The 14954-nt window shown below is 34.9% G+C and overlaps 1 protein-coding gene across 2 annotated transcripts; it reads left to right on the top strand.

Annotated features, from left to right (window-relative positions):
* Nucleotides 1-71: 71 nt before the first annotated feature.
* LOC150036094 (partner of Y14 and mago-like) lies at nt 72-14472 on the top strand. 2 transcript variants are annotated; one of them, XM_090313715.1, is made up of 6 exons: nt 72-191; nt 1846-1899; nt 6529-6738; nt 8048-8164; nt 12387-12620; nt 14018-14472. In XM_090313715.1, the coding sequence occupies exons 3-6, from the start codon at nt 6544-6546 to the stop codon at nt 14162-14164; spliced, it is 693 nt and encodes a 230-aa protein (XP_090169841.1). In that variant the 5' UTR covers nt 72-191; nt 1846-1899; nt 6529-6543; the 3' UTR covers nt 14165-14472. The 2 variants fall into 2 exon arrangements, with proteins under 2 accessions (XP_090169841.1, XP_090169840.1); XM_090313714.1 differs by having other exon boundaries at nt 74-191; nt 6526-6738.
* The last annotated feature ends 482 nt before the right edge of the window (nt 14473-14954 follow it).

Raw genomic sequence — 14954 nt, 5'->3', positions numbered from 1 at the left:
TCCACTCATTTAATCATTATTGGGGAAAAAGTTCTCTCGTTATTTTCATTGTTCACGATTTCTTCAATTTAGGGTATGAGGTTGTTAGTTTGACCCATGCAATTTGGTGAACTGTGCAGGTATCAAAGAAGAGGGGTTTTTGAAACTGATTGCTGAAATACAGTTATCAATCATGGTCAATTGGGTTTAAGGTATATGTTCTTATTACTGTTGGTTACATGGGAAGAATTAATGGAAAAATATTGTTTTTAAGAAAATAAACTTTGTATGGGTACCTCATAAACCCTTGCAATCTTTGGGTTGGTAAATAATTGTTTCCTCTAATAGTTGCTTAAATGGATTGTTAGAATATCCTTTCAGTATATGTTTTGAAATTGTATATTATTTGAATGTGGTCTTCTCTTGAGATTATACTGATTGGTTGAACATTTTTATTTAAATTCTTTATTCTATGATTATTTAAATAGAGAAATTTTGTTTGGTGCTTTATCTGTAGGAGGTTTTTTTATGAGCTGGAAAGTAAAACAAAACAACGAGAAATTAAACTTAGTCATGATTTTAGCTAGAAAGACCAAAAGATGGAGCTTTTGGAAAAGGTTCTCTTGATTTTGTGAATACAGAGTTAGATTTGATGTTGAGGTTTAATTCTATAAAGTTTGTTGTATTCTGTTAGATGTTTATATTTCAAACAAAATGTTGGATGTACTTATGTTTGAGATTCATGATTTTTATTAACTTTCGCTTAAACTATACTTAACGATTAGATTTTAGACACACAAAAGCTCTCATATTTCTTAATCAAAAATGCAATTTTTTGTAACGCTTTTGAATCAAATAAGCTTGTAAGCTTTAATGATGAGTTATCTAAGAGAGTTTAGAAAATGAATCAACGTAAACTTCCAGTTTGGTTAAATGTTATGAGTCTTAGTTGAGAGACATAACATTGCAAAATATGTAAAAAGTCCTCAAATATTTAATCGTTCAACATAAAACTGATTCCTTTTATGTATATTTTGGAAAAAAGGGATTGTAGAGTTGAATAAGAGTCTAAAGCAAGAGTGTAACAAGAAGAATCACTTTATTAGATAAGTGCTTCAAACTAGCTGATGATTTGAACAATTGAGTGTTGTATGAAATTGAAGTATGAGTTTTCCCCTTTTAAATTCTATTTTTATTAGTTGTTTGATTAAAATTGGTAAGCAAGCAAGAAAGGATAGGGTTCAAGAGCTTTTTCGATGAAGCAAAGTAGTATGATACTGGTTTGAATTGATATAGAATATAGCTTTTGAGCTCACTTTTCTCAAATTGCAAAGCTTGTAATTAACTTCTTTCATGTTTCAATTATAGATAGTACCGTTTTGTACTTTGTATGGCAAAATATTCTATAAATTCTCTCTTACTTGTTTTTAGATGCTTTATGAATAAAATGAAGTAACGAGTAGCAACATTGAAAACCTTAATTGTTCTACACCATCACCTTGCAGTTATTTGAAGTTCAAGGGATAGTTTGATTTCAGCTTTAAATATTCAAAGTGTAGGAGTGAAAATTTAAAATATTCTATGGGTGTGTACTATGTGATTATCATGCTCATGAAGCTTTCTTGAATGTGGTGTTGAAAACAATCAAAGTCATCTCACTTGTTATCTATGTGTAAAGTCAAGCCCTTATACTTGTCATAATGAAAGATGATTTTTGAGCTATCTTCAAATATACATTTCCTATATATTTCTTTTGATTAGTGATATCTAAACACTAAAACAAGCATTACCTTTCATATCGTAAATAATTTTTCCGCCCATAAATTTCTAATTTGAATTTTGATGATGGTTCCCTTTACTTTCCAGAATTGCTGAATGGGAAGACCCATAGGAAGAAGCCTTGGCTCGCTACTGAGGAATGTATGTGTGTTCTTTCTTTGCATATATATCCTTAAGCTTTTGCAGTTTTGCTTTCTATTTTTTTGATTTATCAAATCTAGAAGAATGAGAGAGAGGCTTTTTTAAAATTTTTTTTTTTTTAAATGGCTTGATTCTTTTTACTTTTTATTTTTTAAAAAAGAAATGTAGTTTCAATTTTTTTGTTCGGTAAGGTCATTTGGGGGTTTCCATATTTTTGTTAGGTCTTGTTTCTACTTATAGTCTACTTTACTGAAGTTTGTTGTTAGCCAAGTAGATATTAGCTATTTTAGATTATCACTTTATCGCATCTTATCTTTCTTAGGTACATCAATTAAATTATCTCTTATCCAGAAAAAATCTTATCTTTTTAGGTTATGCATAGTGTCTGGTGTAAACTAAAACTCTAATTTTGAATCAATATCAATTCTCTCCCAAATGAGGGAGAGATGTGTTTTATTTATAGGAAAATTGATTACAAGTAAGGCTGAATAACAACTAACTAACAAGTAACTAACTATTCACTAACTAACTAACTTTTATTCTAACTCCCCCACATTTATTCTCAGTACACCAGTGTCCCTAGCAAAAACTATGGCAAATTTTTTACGAAGATGGTATGTTAGTACAGAATTAGGATATATGTGTGTGTGTATATATTTGGATTTCTTTGTGTTATTACAGAAAAAGGGAAGTGAGTTGAAGGTCATGAAGGTCTAGAAATTGAATAGAAGGTTTGAACATGCCTATGGTTGCTTTTATCTTTTTCTTTTTTTTTTTTTAATAGAAACAACTACTTTCATTGAGAAAATACAAGAGCATACCAAAAAACAAGCCCACGAAAGGGCTTCCAACTAAGTAGTATGTTACCTAGGGAATAATTAAAAAAAAAAAAGCTTTGAAATTGAGCAAAACATGAAACTTCACTAAGGACCAAATTTCACTAAGGTCCTCCAAACCTCTCACCTCAAATATCCCACAACAAAACACACACCCTGGAAAACCCCAAAAACCGGCCGTCCTCTCTAAAAGGTGGATGAAGGAGGAACTCCCCTATCATCGCACGATTGTCCCTCTGGCTGGCAATTTGAATATCAAACTCCTGCAAGAAGCATATCCACATGGAACTCGCATACCAAAGTAGGTGAACAAAGTCTTCCCCTGCCTTCCGACAGAGAATACAACAGAAAGGGCCTTTTAACGAGGCCATCTTCCTAGTAAGCCTATCCAAGATGTTCACTCGACCTAACAAGACTTGCTAGGTAAAGAACTTGATTTTCTTTATATCTTTGTCATCCAAACCACATCAAAGACCGACTCACTAGGAGAGGGATCCAAAAGCAATATGAAGAAAGACTTACAAGAGAAGCCATTAGAAGAATTGGGCTTCTAGACATGAACTTCCCTCCTCCCCTCCCTAAAAACACATTCATCCAGCAAAGAAAGAAGGGAAAAAATCTCCGCAGTCTCCCTATTGGATAAATGACGATGAAAACCAAAGGAAAAAGACAGAGCTACCTGACTAGAAGCTAACCTTTTACGTATCTTCTTAGAAATGGAATCCCAGAAGGACACGACTCTCAGGCTACCCCCTAATGGATGGCAAAGGTAACTGGTAGGAAAGGAACCCACCTCGCAATCGACCACACTAACCCATCTATGAAGCTTATCCTGATCACAATTAATACCCAAAATTTGGCACTTACTCTTGTTAATTTGAAGCCTAGACATCGCCTAAAAAAACCCCACCATGTGCATAAAGGTGAGGAAGGAATCCTCATTACCAGAATAGAACATCATCGTGTCGTCAGCAAACTGAAGATGAGACAGCGCAACCTCATTAGAACCAACTTTGAAAGGCTCAACAATGTTTCCTTCCACTCCCCATAAGATAAGTCGACTTAAGACATCCGCCACAATTAAGAACAAGAAGGGGGACAGAGGTCTCCTTGTCTTTAGTCTTTGTAAGCCTGAATCGATCCCTTTGGGGTTCCATTAATGAGAATAGAGTACGTTCCTAACACAACCGTAAATCCACATCCTCCATTTATACCCAAAACCTATCTTCTCCAACAATTTGTCCAAAAAATCCCAGTCGACATGATCATAAGCCTTCTTGAAATTGAGTTTGAGGATTATGCCTTCCTTTTTTTTTTATCTCTATAGTCCTCAATGGCTTCATGGGCTATAAGAGATTGGACAAAAATTTGCCTCCCAGCTAAAGGAGAAGTCGAAGGGAGCACTTTCCTAAGGCGATTAGCAAGAACCTTAGCCAAAATCTTATAGATACTCGTTTTGAGACTAATAGGCCTGAACTCCTTCACCTTATTGACATTTTCTTCTTTAGGGATAAGACACACAAAAGTTTTCACCATCGAACGATTCAAGATGCCTCTCTCAAAGAACTCTTTTTAGACACTGTCCAACTCACCCTTAACTGTATCTCAATTATCTTGGAAAAAGGCCATATAGAAGTCATACGAACCTGGGGATTTATTCCTGTCTCAACCAAAAACCACCCTCCTAGTTTCCTCCAAAGTGAAATGGACCACCAGGTCCTCATCCTGCCTAGATGAGATGGGACACCAATCAATGTCGCTCATAAACGGTTTGGTTCCGACACACGGGTTATAAAGAATGAACAAAGTCGATAGGACCTCTTCCTCAACCTCTTTATATCATTTCTAGTGTGTTCCCCTTTCTCCAAAATCAAAGGGCCTATACTATTCTTATTCCTTCTTCTACTAGTCATGCTATGGAAAGAGGAAGTGTAGCAATCCCCTTCCTTAGCCCATTTGACTTTAGCCTTTTGACCCCTAGTAAATGATTCTTTTCGAAGAAAATGCTTATGCTTTTTGTTGATATCGTTAGGAAGTGTAGAAATCCCCTTCCTTGGCCCATTTGACTTTAGCCTTTTGACCTCTAGTGAATTATTCGTTTCGAAGAAAATGCCTATGCTTTTTGTTGATATCGTGATATAAATGTCTACATTGTTATTGTTATGGGTTCACCTTCCATAAGGCCTTTAATAGATCTAAGAAACTCCCAATACAAATGTATTCAGTAGGGGAAAATATGTTCAATAGCCCAAGATGACTACGTTTGTTGCAAAGAATGAGACAAAATACTAAAAGTGATAAGACTCCTGCCTTCACATCCAAAGCCATGATTTTGATGAGGACTCATGGTAAAGTAGAGCTGGTGTCAAAGCTTTGTAACTAAGTCCAAAAATTCATAGTATCTGTAATATTTTGTCAGTTCTGTAATTAACAACTTAAAATTTAAGAACTTTATTAAGGTAGATGTAATTTTAGTAAGCATCTTTTAGTTGCAAATATTCCAGATACAAAATACTATGGAACCTTGGGAAACTGTAGGAACTTTCACACAAAGTTGCAGTCTTATGTTAGGATTCTTCTACCTGCAAACGGGAAATCCCAACCAACACACAAATTCCAGCAAAGAACATAGCAACAACCTCTGCTCTTATATATTTATAAGCTGATCGATATTCTATTACAACTAAAAGAAAGAACAATCAGCGACGAGATAAAAATAATAAGCAACTAAAGGATAGATTTCTCAGCTCATTCAAGAGGGTTGAGCATTCCTCTCCAAGAAAGTTCTTCTTCTTCACAAAACATTTCATAACCTTCATTGGTTCCCCTAAACCCTTCTTAACCCCTCAACGGAACCTCCATCTGATTCCAACTTGTGGTCCCCTTCTCTATTCCAGCCATACTCCAACCACACTTCATGTCCCACTAATGGTTTGCCCCACTTGGAATTCCTTTCTTACCCCTCCTCTTGTAAGTATGATTTATGAATAATTGGATGCCTTACATCTTATTATGGCAACTAACAAAGTATAGAGAAAACGAAGATAATTGTTTATGTAGGTGGGATGTAAAGGAGTCTCAAGTTCTCAAAAGTAGGAGTTAAGACCTTCACAAAGCTATTGTGTAGTTGTTTGTGTTATGAGAGTTCACAAAGCTATAAATATTTTTCTTTGACGTTTCTTCTCTTTTCTTATAACTCAAGGACACAGTTGTACAACCTATAGAACAGATCCTATTCAAGTAAGGTCGTTGTTTCTTCTCCTTTCCTTTAAATTTCCTTCTCTATTTACTTGTGAAATTATGATTTTCCAAGCTCCATGTGCGCTGCGATCTGGACTCCAAGCTTTTGTTTATGGAATATTGCATTTTTGGATATTGAGCAAGCTGTAGAAAGAACATACCTTCACGTTTGGAATCGAACAATGTAACCAACTAAGAGAAGGAATAATGGAGACTTTGCAAAGAGAGTAAAAGTGAAATGAATCCCTAAATGGAAAAATGGCTAAATGTTGAGTAAGTAAAAGGAAGAATTTTTAACCCAGGGGTAAAAAAGAATTGCATTCCTAAAAATAAGGGAAAATAACTTCTTAGGATTTGGGAAGCATGCCCTTTTTATAAAGTTTTTGGTTTAATGTTTGTTTGTTTTTTTTGTTTTTTTGCTTTAATGAGTCATTTGCCTTGAATATTATAATTTTTTCACCGTTGGACACCACTTGCTCCAGTTTGGAGTAATCGACATCATATGGCTGAAGAAATCTTTTGAATCTGAAATTGAATTTTGGTGATATAGCAGTTAATTGCCTTCTAGATGATGGGGAGCAGTGATGGAGGAGGAGAAGATCTGGTGAAGCAAATGACGGAGCTAAGTAAAACCCTAAAAGAAGGAGAAAGGATTCTAGCACCAACGAGGCGGCCTGATGGTACTCTTCGAAAACCCATTCGGATTAGGGCTGGCTATGTTCCGCAGGAAGAAGTTGCCATTTACCAGTCTAAAGGGGCGCTGGTATGTATGCCACATGCGTATTATCTTATTTCCATCTCTTTGTACTGCACTTTGTTGTGTTTCTTTTGCTTTTCCCTTTCATATTGAGATACAGTTTGCTTTCCCTTTATTATGTTGTTTGTACTAGGAAAATGAAATCATCCTTTGAGTTGCTTTTGTGTTAATGTGACATGGCTACTATCTAAATCACTATATTTTCCTTCGGTGTGTTGTAAAGGACAAAGCAAAGGACGGAGCAGAGTGAAATACAATAGCCCACAACATTAAGTGATCATTTCATTTGATGAAGCACACAATAGAAAAATAAAATGTGTGTACATGATGGAAAAGTCCAGTGAAAATAATGAGATAATGGAAGTGGAAGCCCTTTTTTAAAGAAAATATTACCTCACACGTGGGTTGGAGGAATTGAGCCTATGATCTCTTAGAGAAAGTAGAGTTTGACTTAAATTTGAGCTATCGCTGATACTGGTGTAATAAGTCCCTTTTTAAGAATTTGATAAAGGATATAGCATTTTTATGCTGAAAATTTCTTATTTTTTTATGGAAAGGAAATATGATGATTGTACATGCCTCCTGTGATTCAATATTACTCATATCTATAATCACATCTCTTGAGCTGCCTCTTGTTGATCAGGTACCCTCGATAGGAGGCCTATACATCATCCAGGACTTATTGAAGTCCTTGCATCATCCACAATTTGACATACAAACAATGTGTTGAAATGAAGCGAAGCACCCTCATTGGGCTTAGTGCCTAGGTTGCTCTATAAATCATTGATTTTCTTTGCTTAAGTTTAGTCTTTAGGGTGTGCTTTTTTGTGGGGTCTTTGTGGGAGAGAAACAGTAGAACCTTTAGAGGAGTTGAGAGGGACTCTAACGACATATGGTCCCTTATTACGTTTAAGGTTTCTCTTAGGACGTCGTATCATTTCCTTTTTTTTTTTTTTTTTTTTTTGTGAATACTTGTTAGGTCTCATTCTTCTTGATTAGAGCATTTTTCTCTATTCGGGCTACCTTTTTTGGGTTTATTAATTTTTTTGGATGCTCTTGTCAACATCTTTATGGGCCAAAAATTTTTCTCCTGTAAAATGATGAAGATTAGCTTGTACAATTCTAATCATATCTCGCTTGAGTAAGGAAACAAAAGAAAAAATTTATTATATGTTCTGGAAAACTGATGATTTGAGTGAAAGGCAGCAACTTCATTCTATTATTTTTCTGCTAGAAGTTTAATTCCTATGTTAGTGTTCCCTACAAGTCATCTTTGTGGCATTCATGGGGCTTATTTTGTTTCTGTGGAATACAGTGGAAAAAGGAGATGTCATCCCACGATGGACCTCCTGGTTATGATCCTCCAACAGATGTAAAATCAAAGACCAAGTCAGCTAAGCGGAATGAGAGAAAGAAAGAGAAGCGACTGCAGGTTTGTCTTCCCCTTTGTTGGGATGGATAGGCTATGTTTCTGATGGCAGTTCAAATATTGTGAGAATTTATTTGAAGAGCTCAATAGGAGTTCATTTTGGTTTATTTTCCCTGGGTAATATGGTCAACTGATATGATGCCTATCATCCAAATGAATTTATTTATGATTCCTAAATGGTGAGGAAAATAACTCAAATTTATAGTGCCGATTTTATGCTTATTTAAAGTGTCCTGAGGGTAGAAAAGGTTTTTCATCTTTACTCTATTTTCTTTTCCCCCATGCAATGAAGTATGAGTCTGGTAGGTGATGTTTTCAACTTTAACCGAGGATTCAGCTTGTAAGCTTGAGCCATAGGTCTTTGTGCCTAGAACTTACACTAATCTGTACAAACATTAATTGATTTTATCTCTTGCCGACTCTTAGAATCTCAGGTGTGTGAGTCATTAAATAGTCAGAAGATGAAACTCATTCAAAGCACATGGCTGCGATGACTAGATTCAAGTAAGCTGTGGCAATTTCTAGGAAGAGTTTCTTTCCAGAAATACTGAGTGGAGTTGGTCCTATATTGTCTAAAAGTTCTATAATTTAATTTTAGACCTACATTCTAATTTGTGATGGTTTTCAACAACTAGGTTTTTCTAAGTTTTCCCGTGAAGATTTTTTTGGGGAGAACCATATATTGAAGGTTGGCATTAGTGTCCTTTCTGTTATTTCCATGCAGTTATAAATTATAATACAATATATATATTTATATGTGGAAAAGGAAACAAAACTTTTTATAAAATGAAATGAGACTAATGCTAAAAATTACATTAGCCTTTAAGAGGAGAGAAACTGAGAAAAACAAAAGAAAACAATACTATTGATATACAAAGAATAGAATACATCAAAAAGCAAACACTTAAAACCTACCAAATCAGTTCCAGAAAAGAAACCAAAGCTAAAGAACACATAAACTTTAAAGCCAAAGCCAATTGAAGACCATTGAGCAGACGAGGAAGGAAGTTCTTTAAGACAAAAGAGAAGATCAAACCAACTTTTAAACTGTTGCTTCCAAGCTTGCAACTACTAAGAAAAACACAACTTCTTAAGGGCAAAATGGTAAGGCTTAGTCGAAAAACCACGAGAATTCCACAATAATAGTTTAGTTCCTGGACCAAGCCACAAGCTACACTTTAACGGAAGGAGAATGAGGTGAAATTGACATCATTTGCAAACCACATTTTTCAGTCAAAGCAAAGAATTTGACAGGAATTATGGGTGACTTTTTTGCTTGAACATTTTCACCATTTTGAAACAAGGTGTCAAATCGTTTGGAAAGGAAACCTCTGAATTCTCCTTAACAAAATTATCTTCTGCTTAAGAGTCCATAATATCTTCGCTGCTTACACTAACAGCTAAATCTCCATCAGAATCGTTACTAGAAGATTGTCTTTAGGAGGTGGATGACTATAAACTTATTTAACAAAAGAAATATTTGTTTTGGGATATTAATGACTGATTGGCTGAAATTCAAACCAGGAGAAAAAGGATGTAGATTGTGAACTGGCTGTGAATCTTCTATTAGGAGACATGTACAAGATTCCTTCAGAGCATCTGAATTGAACAGAAGATCTTTCAATCTTCTCTTTACTTCCCTTTAAGTCAACAGTCAATGGAGTGTGAACAGAGATTTCCAAAGAACAATTAAGACTCTCGATGGGTACTGGATCTGCCTCATTCAGAGCTGAAACAAAATTAGTATCCTTGTCTGATTGTATGGGAACACCATCTTCAATAAAATCAGATACCTCATACACATCTTCATCTTGCTTAACTTCAATCAATCTTGCAATATCCAAAGAATTTGAAAAATCTTTGAAAAATAAGTCACCTTGAAGGATATTTTGAGGACCTAGCAGAGAAATATCACCTAAGCTAAGGTGAAATTACCATTACCATTAGACTGATCTTTAACTTCAATTTCAGCGGGGAGAAATCCACACAAATTTCTTTTAACTTCTATACAGGCTTTAGAGCAATCCAAGAAATTCAGTGTTGAGAAGAAATACTAACCAAACCCCAAGGTTTTCTTCGATGGCTTCAAATGCAGGACATGTCCAACGACCTCCATAGTTCACAATAAACGTCAGATGAGAATGTACATTGTTTGACCAATTTTATACTAAATGTAAGGAACCAATGTCCCTCCATTTTCTATTGAAGTCCATATCAGCAAAACTATCTTCGAGTTTTATCAATGCCTTATCAGCTATGAAAGGATTGATTAGAACTTCAAACTGAAAATAATCTTCCAAAAGGAGACGAATATCCTTCCAAGAATAGTGGACACCTTCAAATCATCTAGGAAAGTTGGAGCTAAAGACTCACCAACTCTAAACCGAGGGGAGGACATCAAACATGATTCCGCTTTGCCCAAAAAATCTGTAATCGTCTCCTAGAAAACTATCCAACCTGTCTTCAAGAAACCAGTTGGAACATGCGACTTTTCTTACCATGAGTAGAGGCCAAATAACCCATTCAAACTGAACAATTTAAACTTAGCCAAACGAATGAATCTAAAGTTGTATTGATCTTTTTTGGAGAACACATGAACCGGATCTTGTAACATCTCAACTAAGGATAGTTCATACCAGCGGAAATAAGAGATTGAAAGGTAAGGTCTCGTTTGATAACTATTTGGTTTTTGGTTTTTGGTTTTTTGTTTTTGAAAATTAAGCTTGTAAATACTCCTTTCATCTCTAAATTTATTCCTTTATTATTTACTTTTACCAGTGTTTCAAAAACCAAGCTAAATTTTCAAAACAAAAAAAAGTAGGTTTTAAAAAGTAGTTTTTGTTTTTAGAATTGGGCTAAGAATTCAACTCTTATATTTAAGAAAGATGCAAATCATGGTAAGAAATTGAGAGGGAATGGGCTTAATTTTCAAAAACCAAAAACGAAAAACGAAATGGTTAAATGGGACCTAAATCTTCTGAATTTTACTTGAAATCTCAATAGGAAACATGTTCTTCTCACACCTAATCCAGAAATAAGAGTTTCGAAAACAACTCATTGCCTCCCATGGGTACAAAGTCATCTTGCTAAACGTGGCAGTAAGTGAGTTTTGCCACAGACATCTTGAAATTGTGGATTTTGCTGCTCTTATGGAAGTTCTCTCCGGGGCTATGGTAAGTGATGGGTTTGATTCTAGATTTTGGAGTTTGGAGGCCTCATGTTCATTCTCGGTGAAATCCCTCTCATGCGAATTAAGGTCTTTTTCTCCTTTATCGAAGGGGATTTACTTGGCGTTATGGCAATCAGGAAGTCCCTTTGCGAGTTTCCATTTTATCTTGAATTTTATTGAACAGTAGCCTCAAAACAGTTGATTCTTCAGAAAAAATTAGCTAATTCGTGCCTTCAGCCCTCAATCTGTTTCCTCTGTTGATTAAGTGTGGAAAGCTTCAACCATGTTCCTTTTGCTTGTCCTTACTATCAATAGTGACGGTGCAATCTCCTTAATTTCTTCAGGTTACCGTGGTTTTTTGACTCCAATATTAAAAAAAATTTACTTCAATTGCTTGAGGGTTTTTCCTTTACAGTGAGGCCACGGCTAATTTGGATTGATGCCGTGAAATCCCTTGTATCAAGCTTGTGGTTGGAAAGAAATTTGATAATCTTTGAGAAGAAGTTCTGCTCTAGTTCAGATGAAGCTTGCCTCAATGCTTCACTTTGGTGCTCTCTTACTACATCCTTTACTGGCTACTCTTCTTAGGACATCAATCTTAACCCACCAGCCTTTTTAACTCCTACTTAGTTTGGCTTTTGGTTGATCATTTTTTATGTTGCTTCTTTTTCAGCTTATGGAACTTATTATAATTATGTTCTGTTTGATGGTTTGTTTCTTGTTTCTTTTTTCTCTCCTCTGTGGAGTTCTGTAGTATCTATTTAGCATTAATCTCTTTTTTCATTTCGTCAATAGGTTAAAATAAAAGAAAAAAGAAAAAACCCATATCAATACTTAGAAAGATAGTTTATATGCATATTTGGATTTAACCATATGCAACTTAACTTTGTTATTTTCAGAAAGGCTATCTTAAATAAAAAATTTCATGGGTTGAGTTTATTTTTTTATATTCTTCATTTTTGCATTGGTTCGGACTTGACCATGCTTTAGAGTTTACAGATAACCGTTTATTTATTTTCTAACAAACAGCTGTGTCTTTTCCTCACTTATCTGCAGGCTGCTCATGAAAAGGATAAAGTCTTGGAACAAGTGGTTGTTGGAGAGAACACTGAAGCAAAGGAATCATATGTAGATAATAGGCTGGAACCTGTCCAGTCATTAAGTTCCCAGATGAATGAACTTGTTGTTTCTACAAATCCGAAAATTGAGAGCCTTTCTTCCGAGCCAATTGATGATCCACAGTTTCCTTCCAATGACCTCGATAAGAAAATTAGAGCAATTAAAAAGAAGGTGAAGACAAATTTGCGTTGGTAGAATATTACAAATCATCTTTGCTTCAAAGTCTCATGAAAATTTGTCAATCCATTGCAGGCAAATATGTCTTTTATTTAAATTATATTCAAAGTTTAAATATCTTGATTTCCTTATGAAGTAAAAACCATAGTTTTCATCACACAATACTGATTCTAGAACTAAAGGGAAAACCATTGGACACGACCCGTATCAATCTCTTTGAACAACTTTTTTCTCATTGGTACCCTTGCTGGTTTTGCATATTGGCCGGAGTAGATATTAAAGTTTCTCTCTTCTGCTCTTCTTGCTTTGTAATCTTTCTTAGCCCATCTGTTCCCTAAAAACTGCTGAATGGATATTTTCCTCTTTTTGCACCTCTTTCTTCATGGTTCTTGGTGATCTCTTATAGCCCTCTCATAACAATTGTTCAATTGTTTTATAACAGCATACCTTAAATCAGGCCTGCCACTGGAATTTTCTGTTCATCTCCCTGAAATCCATCTCATACTCTCCCGTATAAATCCTAGTCATGCTTCAACCTCATACAAAAAGTTCTCTGTCTACTTTCCTCTTGCAATTTCCAGCTTCAAAAATTGAAGAGGTGGACACATGAGTCCGCTACGAGTGATTGATTTCCAAAGTCCAATGTTTGAGTAGTCTTGCGATTCTATCTCATCTCTTCCTAGCTGTATTAGCTCTAGTATTACAGAAGAATACTACAGTTGGAATATAACATGCCAAAGAGTTTCGGGCCCAGATAGTTATTACAGATGATTCTGGTGGTGGCTTGTTTTTGGAGATGCAGAAGTTGACCTTTTGCTATGTCGTTGAATGAAAAGCTCTCCTTTAAAAGAAAAGTGCTTCCTCTAAAGCACAATATATTAGAATTGACAAAGTTTCTTTTGTTTATGTAATAAAAAACCATGAAAAATCTGAAGTTCTTTTAAACTTTAAGGATGACTGCATTCCAACATTTTCACAGAGCCTAATGGATCTTCCTCCCAGTCTCGGCATATGTAGGAAAACATCTAGTGGTAGGATTCAAAAGCCTACAATGTTCTTTGTCTTGTTCGCTCTTCATAAACTTATCTGGCCAGTGGGGAGTATACTTGATGCAAGTATAACTTGTTCAAGAAATTCATTTATTCTTGCAATATAAGTACTCAGTGCCAATACTCATAAGTTTTTGACAGATCAAATATAACAATAACAATCTGAGCTAGCATATTCTTACCCAACTGATTATGCGAACATCTTTTAGTGAATTATTGGTTGCTTTGTTGACGGCTGAAGATTTGAGTTTTTTTCTTGACATTTGCAAGTTTACTTTAGTCTGTCTATGCATTACAACATCCTTGATTTTCCTTGCCTCGTTCTCTTGTTTGGATTTGCAGATTCGAATTGCAGAAGCTCAGTTGCAAAAGACACCACTGCATGATATGAAGCCAGAGCAGTCGAACAAGTTATCGAAACTCGAAACTTGGCGCTCTGAACTAACCCTTTTAGAAGAAGAAAGGCTAAAACTAAATTCTTCGTCGTGAATGACTGCATATTGCATTATCACTTTATTTATGCTTTATGATGAGGGGGAAAAAAAAAAGAAGAAACCAGGGATTGCTGCAACAAAATCATTTCGATTTCCACTTTTGAAAATCTAATCACCTGTAAAACTCTACTCTTTTTTAATGTGGTGTGTGTAATTGCATTTCATTCAACTGGTTTTAGCAACCGCTTGAATTGTAGATAGTTTTGAAGACATTGATTTTCTTTTGCTTCAACATGAGTTATTTATGTGATTTCGAATCATAATGATCAATGGATATTTTAGCTTATCAAAGTCTTTTTTTTCTTTTTTTCTTTACATTTTTTTTTTTTGAAGAACAAATGAATTTTACTTTTGAACTATAGGCCGGAAATTTGAGTTTCTGTTGTCTTGTTATACTGAAATGTTGATGTTGACAAGAATTTTATTAAAAATGTTATAAATCATGAAAATTGATGGAGGTCATGCAAATTAATAAGATGTAAACAATACTTAGCTTATCATTCCTGGTTGCTTTATTCAGTTTAATGTTGCTATCTGTAACAGAGTAGATCACACATGCATCAACCCATTTAATAATCTTTTGTTTGACTGGTTGATTCCTTGAATGTTAAGGATTGTCTCATCATTTTTGTGCCTTACAAGGGATTGCAATAGAAAACAATTATCTTGGTCAATAATGATAGTTGACATTATAATAGAGTTTTATTTTCTCTCAAAAAGACCTTTCAAATGAGGTGATAGTAGTGTATGTTGAATTATGGATGGTTGAATAGGCAAATCTTCTG

The sequence above is a fragment of the Benincasa hispida genome, chromosome 5, assembly GCF_027475165.1.
Source record: "Benincasa hispida cultivar pf3 chromosome 5, pf3_genome.v1.1, whole genome shotgun sequence".
Taxonomy (NCBI): Eukaryota; Viridiplantae; Streptophyta; class Magnoliopsida; order Cucurbitales; family Cucurbitaceae; genus Benincasa; species Benincasa hispida.
This window is presented reverse-complemented; position numbering and strand designations above follow the sequence as displayed.

Excerpts from the sequence above, each read along its gene's own strand:
- LOC150036094 (XM_090313715.1), top strand. The coding sequence starts at position 6,544 with ATGATGGGGAGCAGTGATGGAGGAGGAGAAGATCTGGTGAAGCAAATG. Across the intron at positions 8,165-12,386 it reads AGAAAGAGAAGCGACTGCAG|GCTGCTCATGAAAAGGATAA; the intron begins GTTTGTCTTCCC and ends ACTTATCTGCAG. Across the intron at positions 12,621-14,017 it reads TTAGAGCAATTAAAAAGAAG|ATTCGAATTGCAGAAGCTCA; the intron begins GTGAAGACAAAT and ends TTGGATTTGCAG.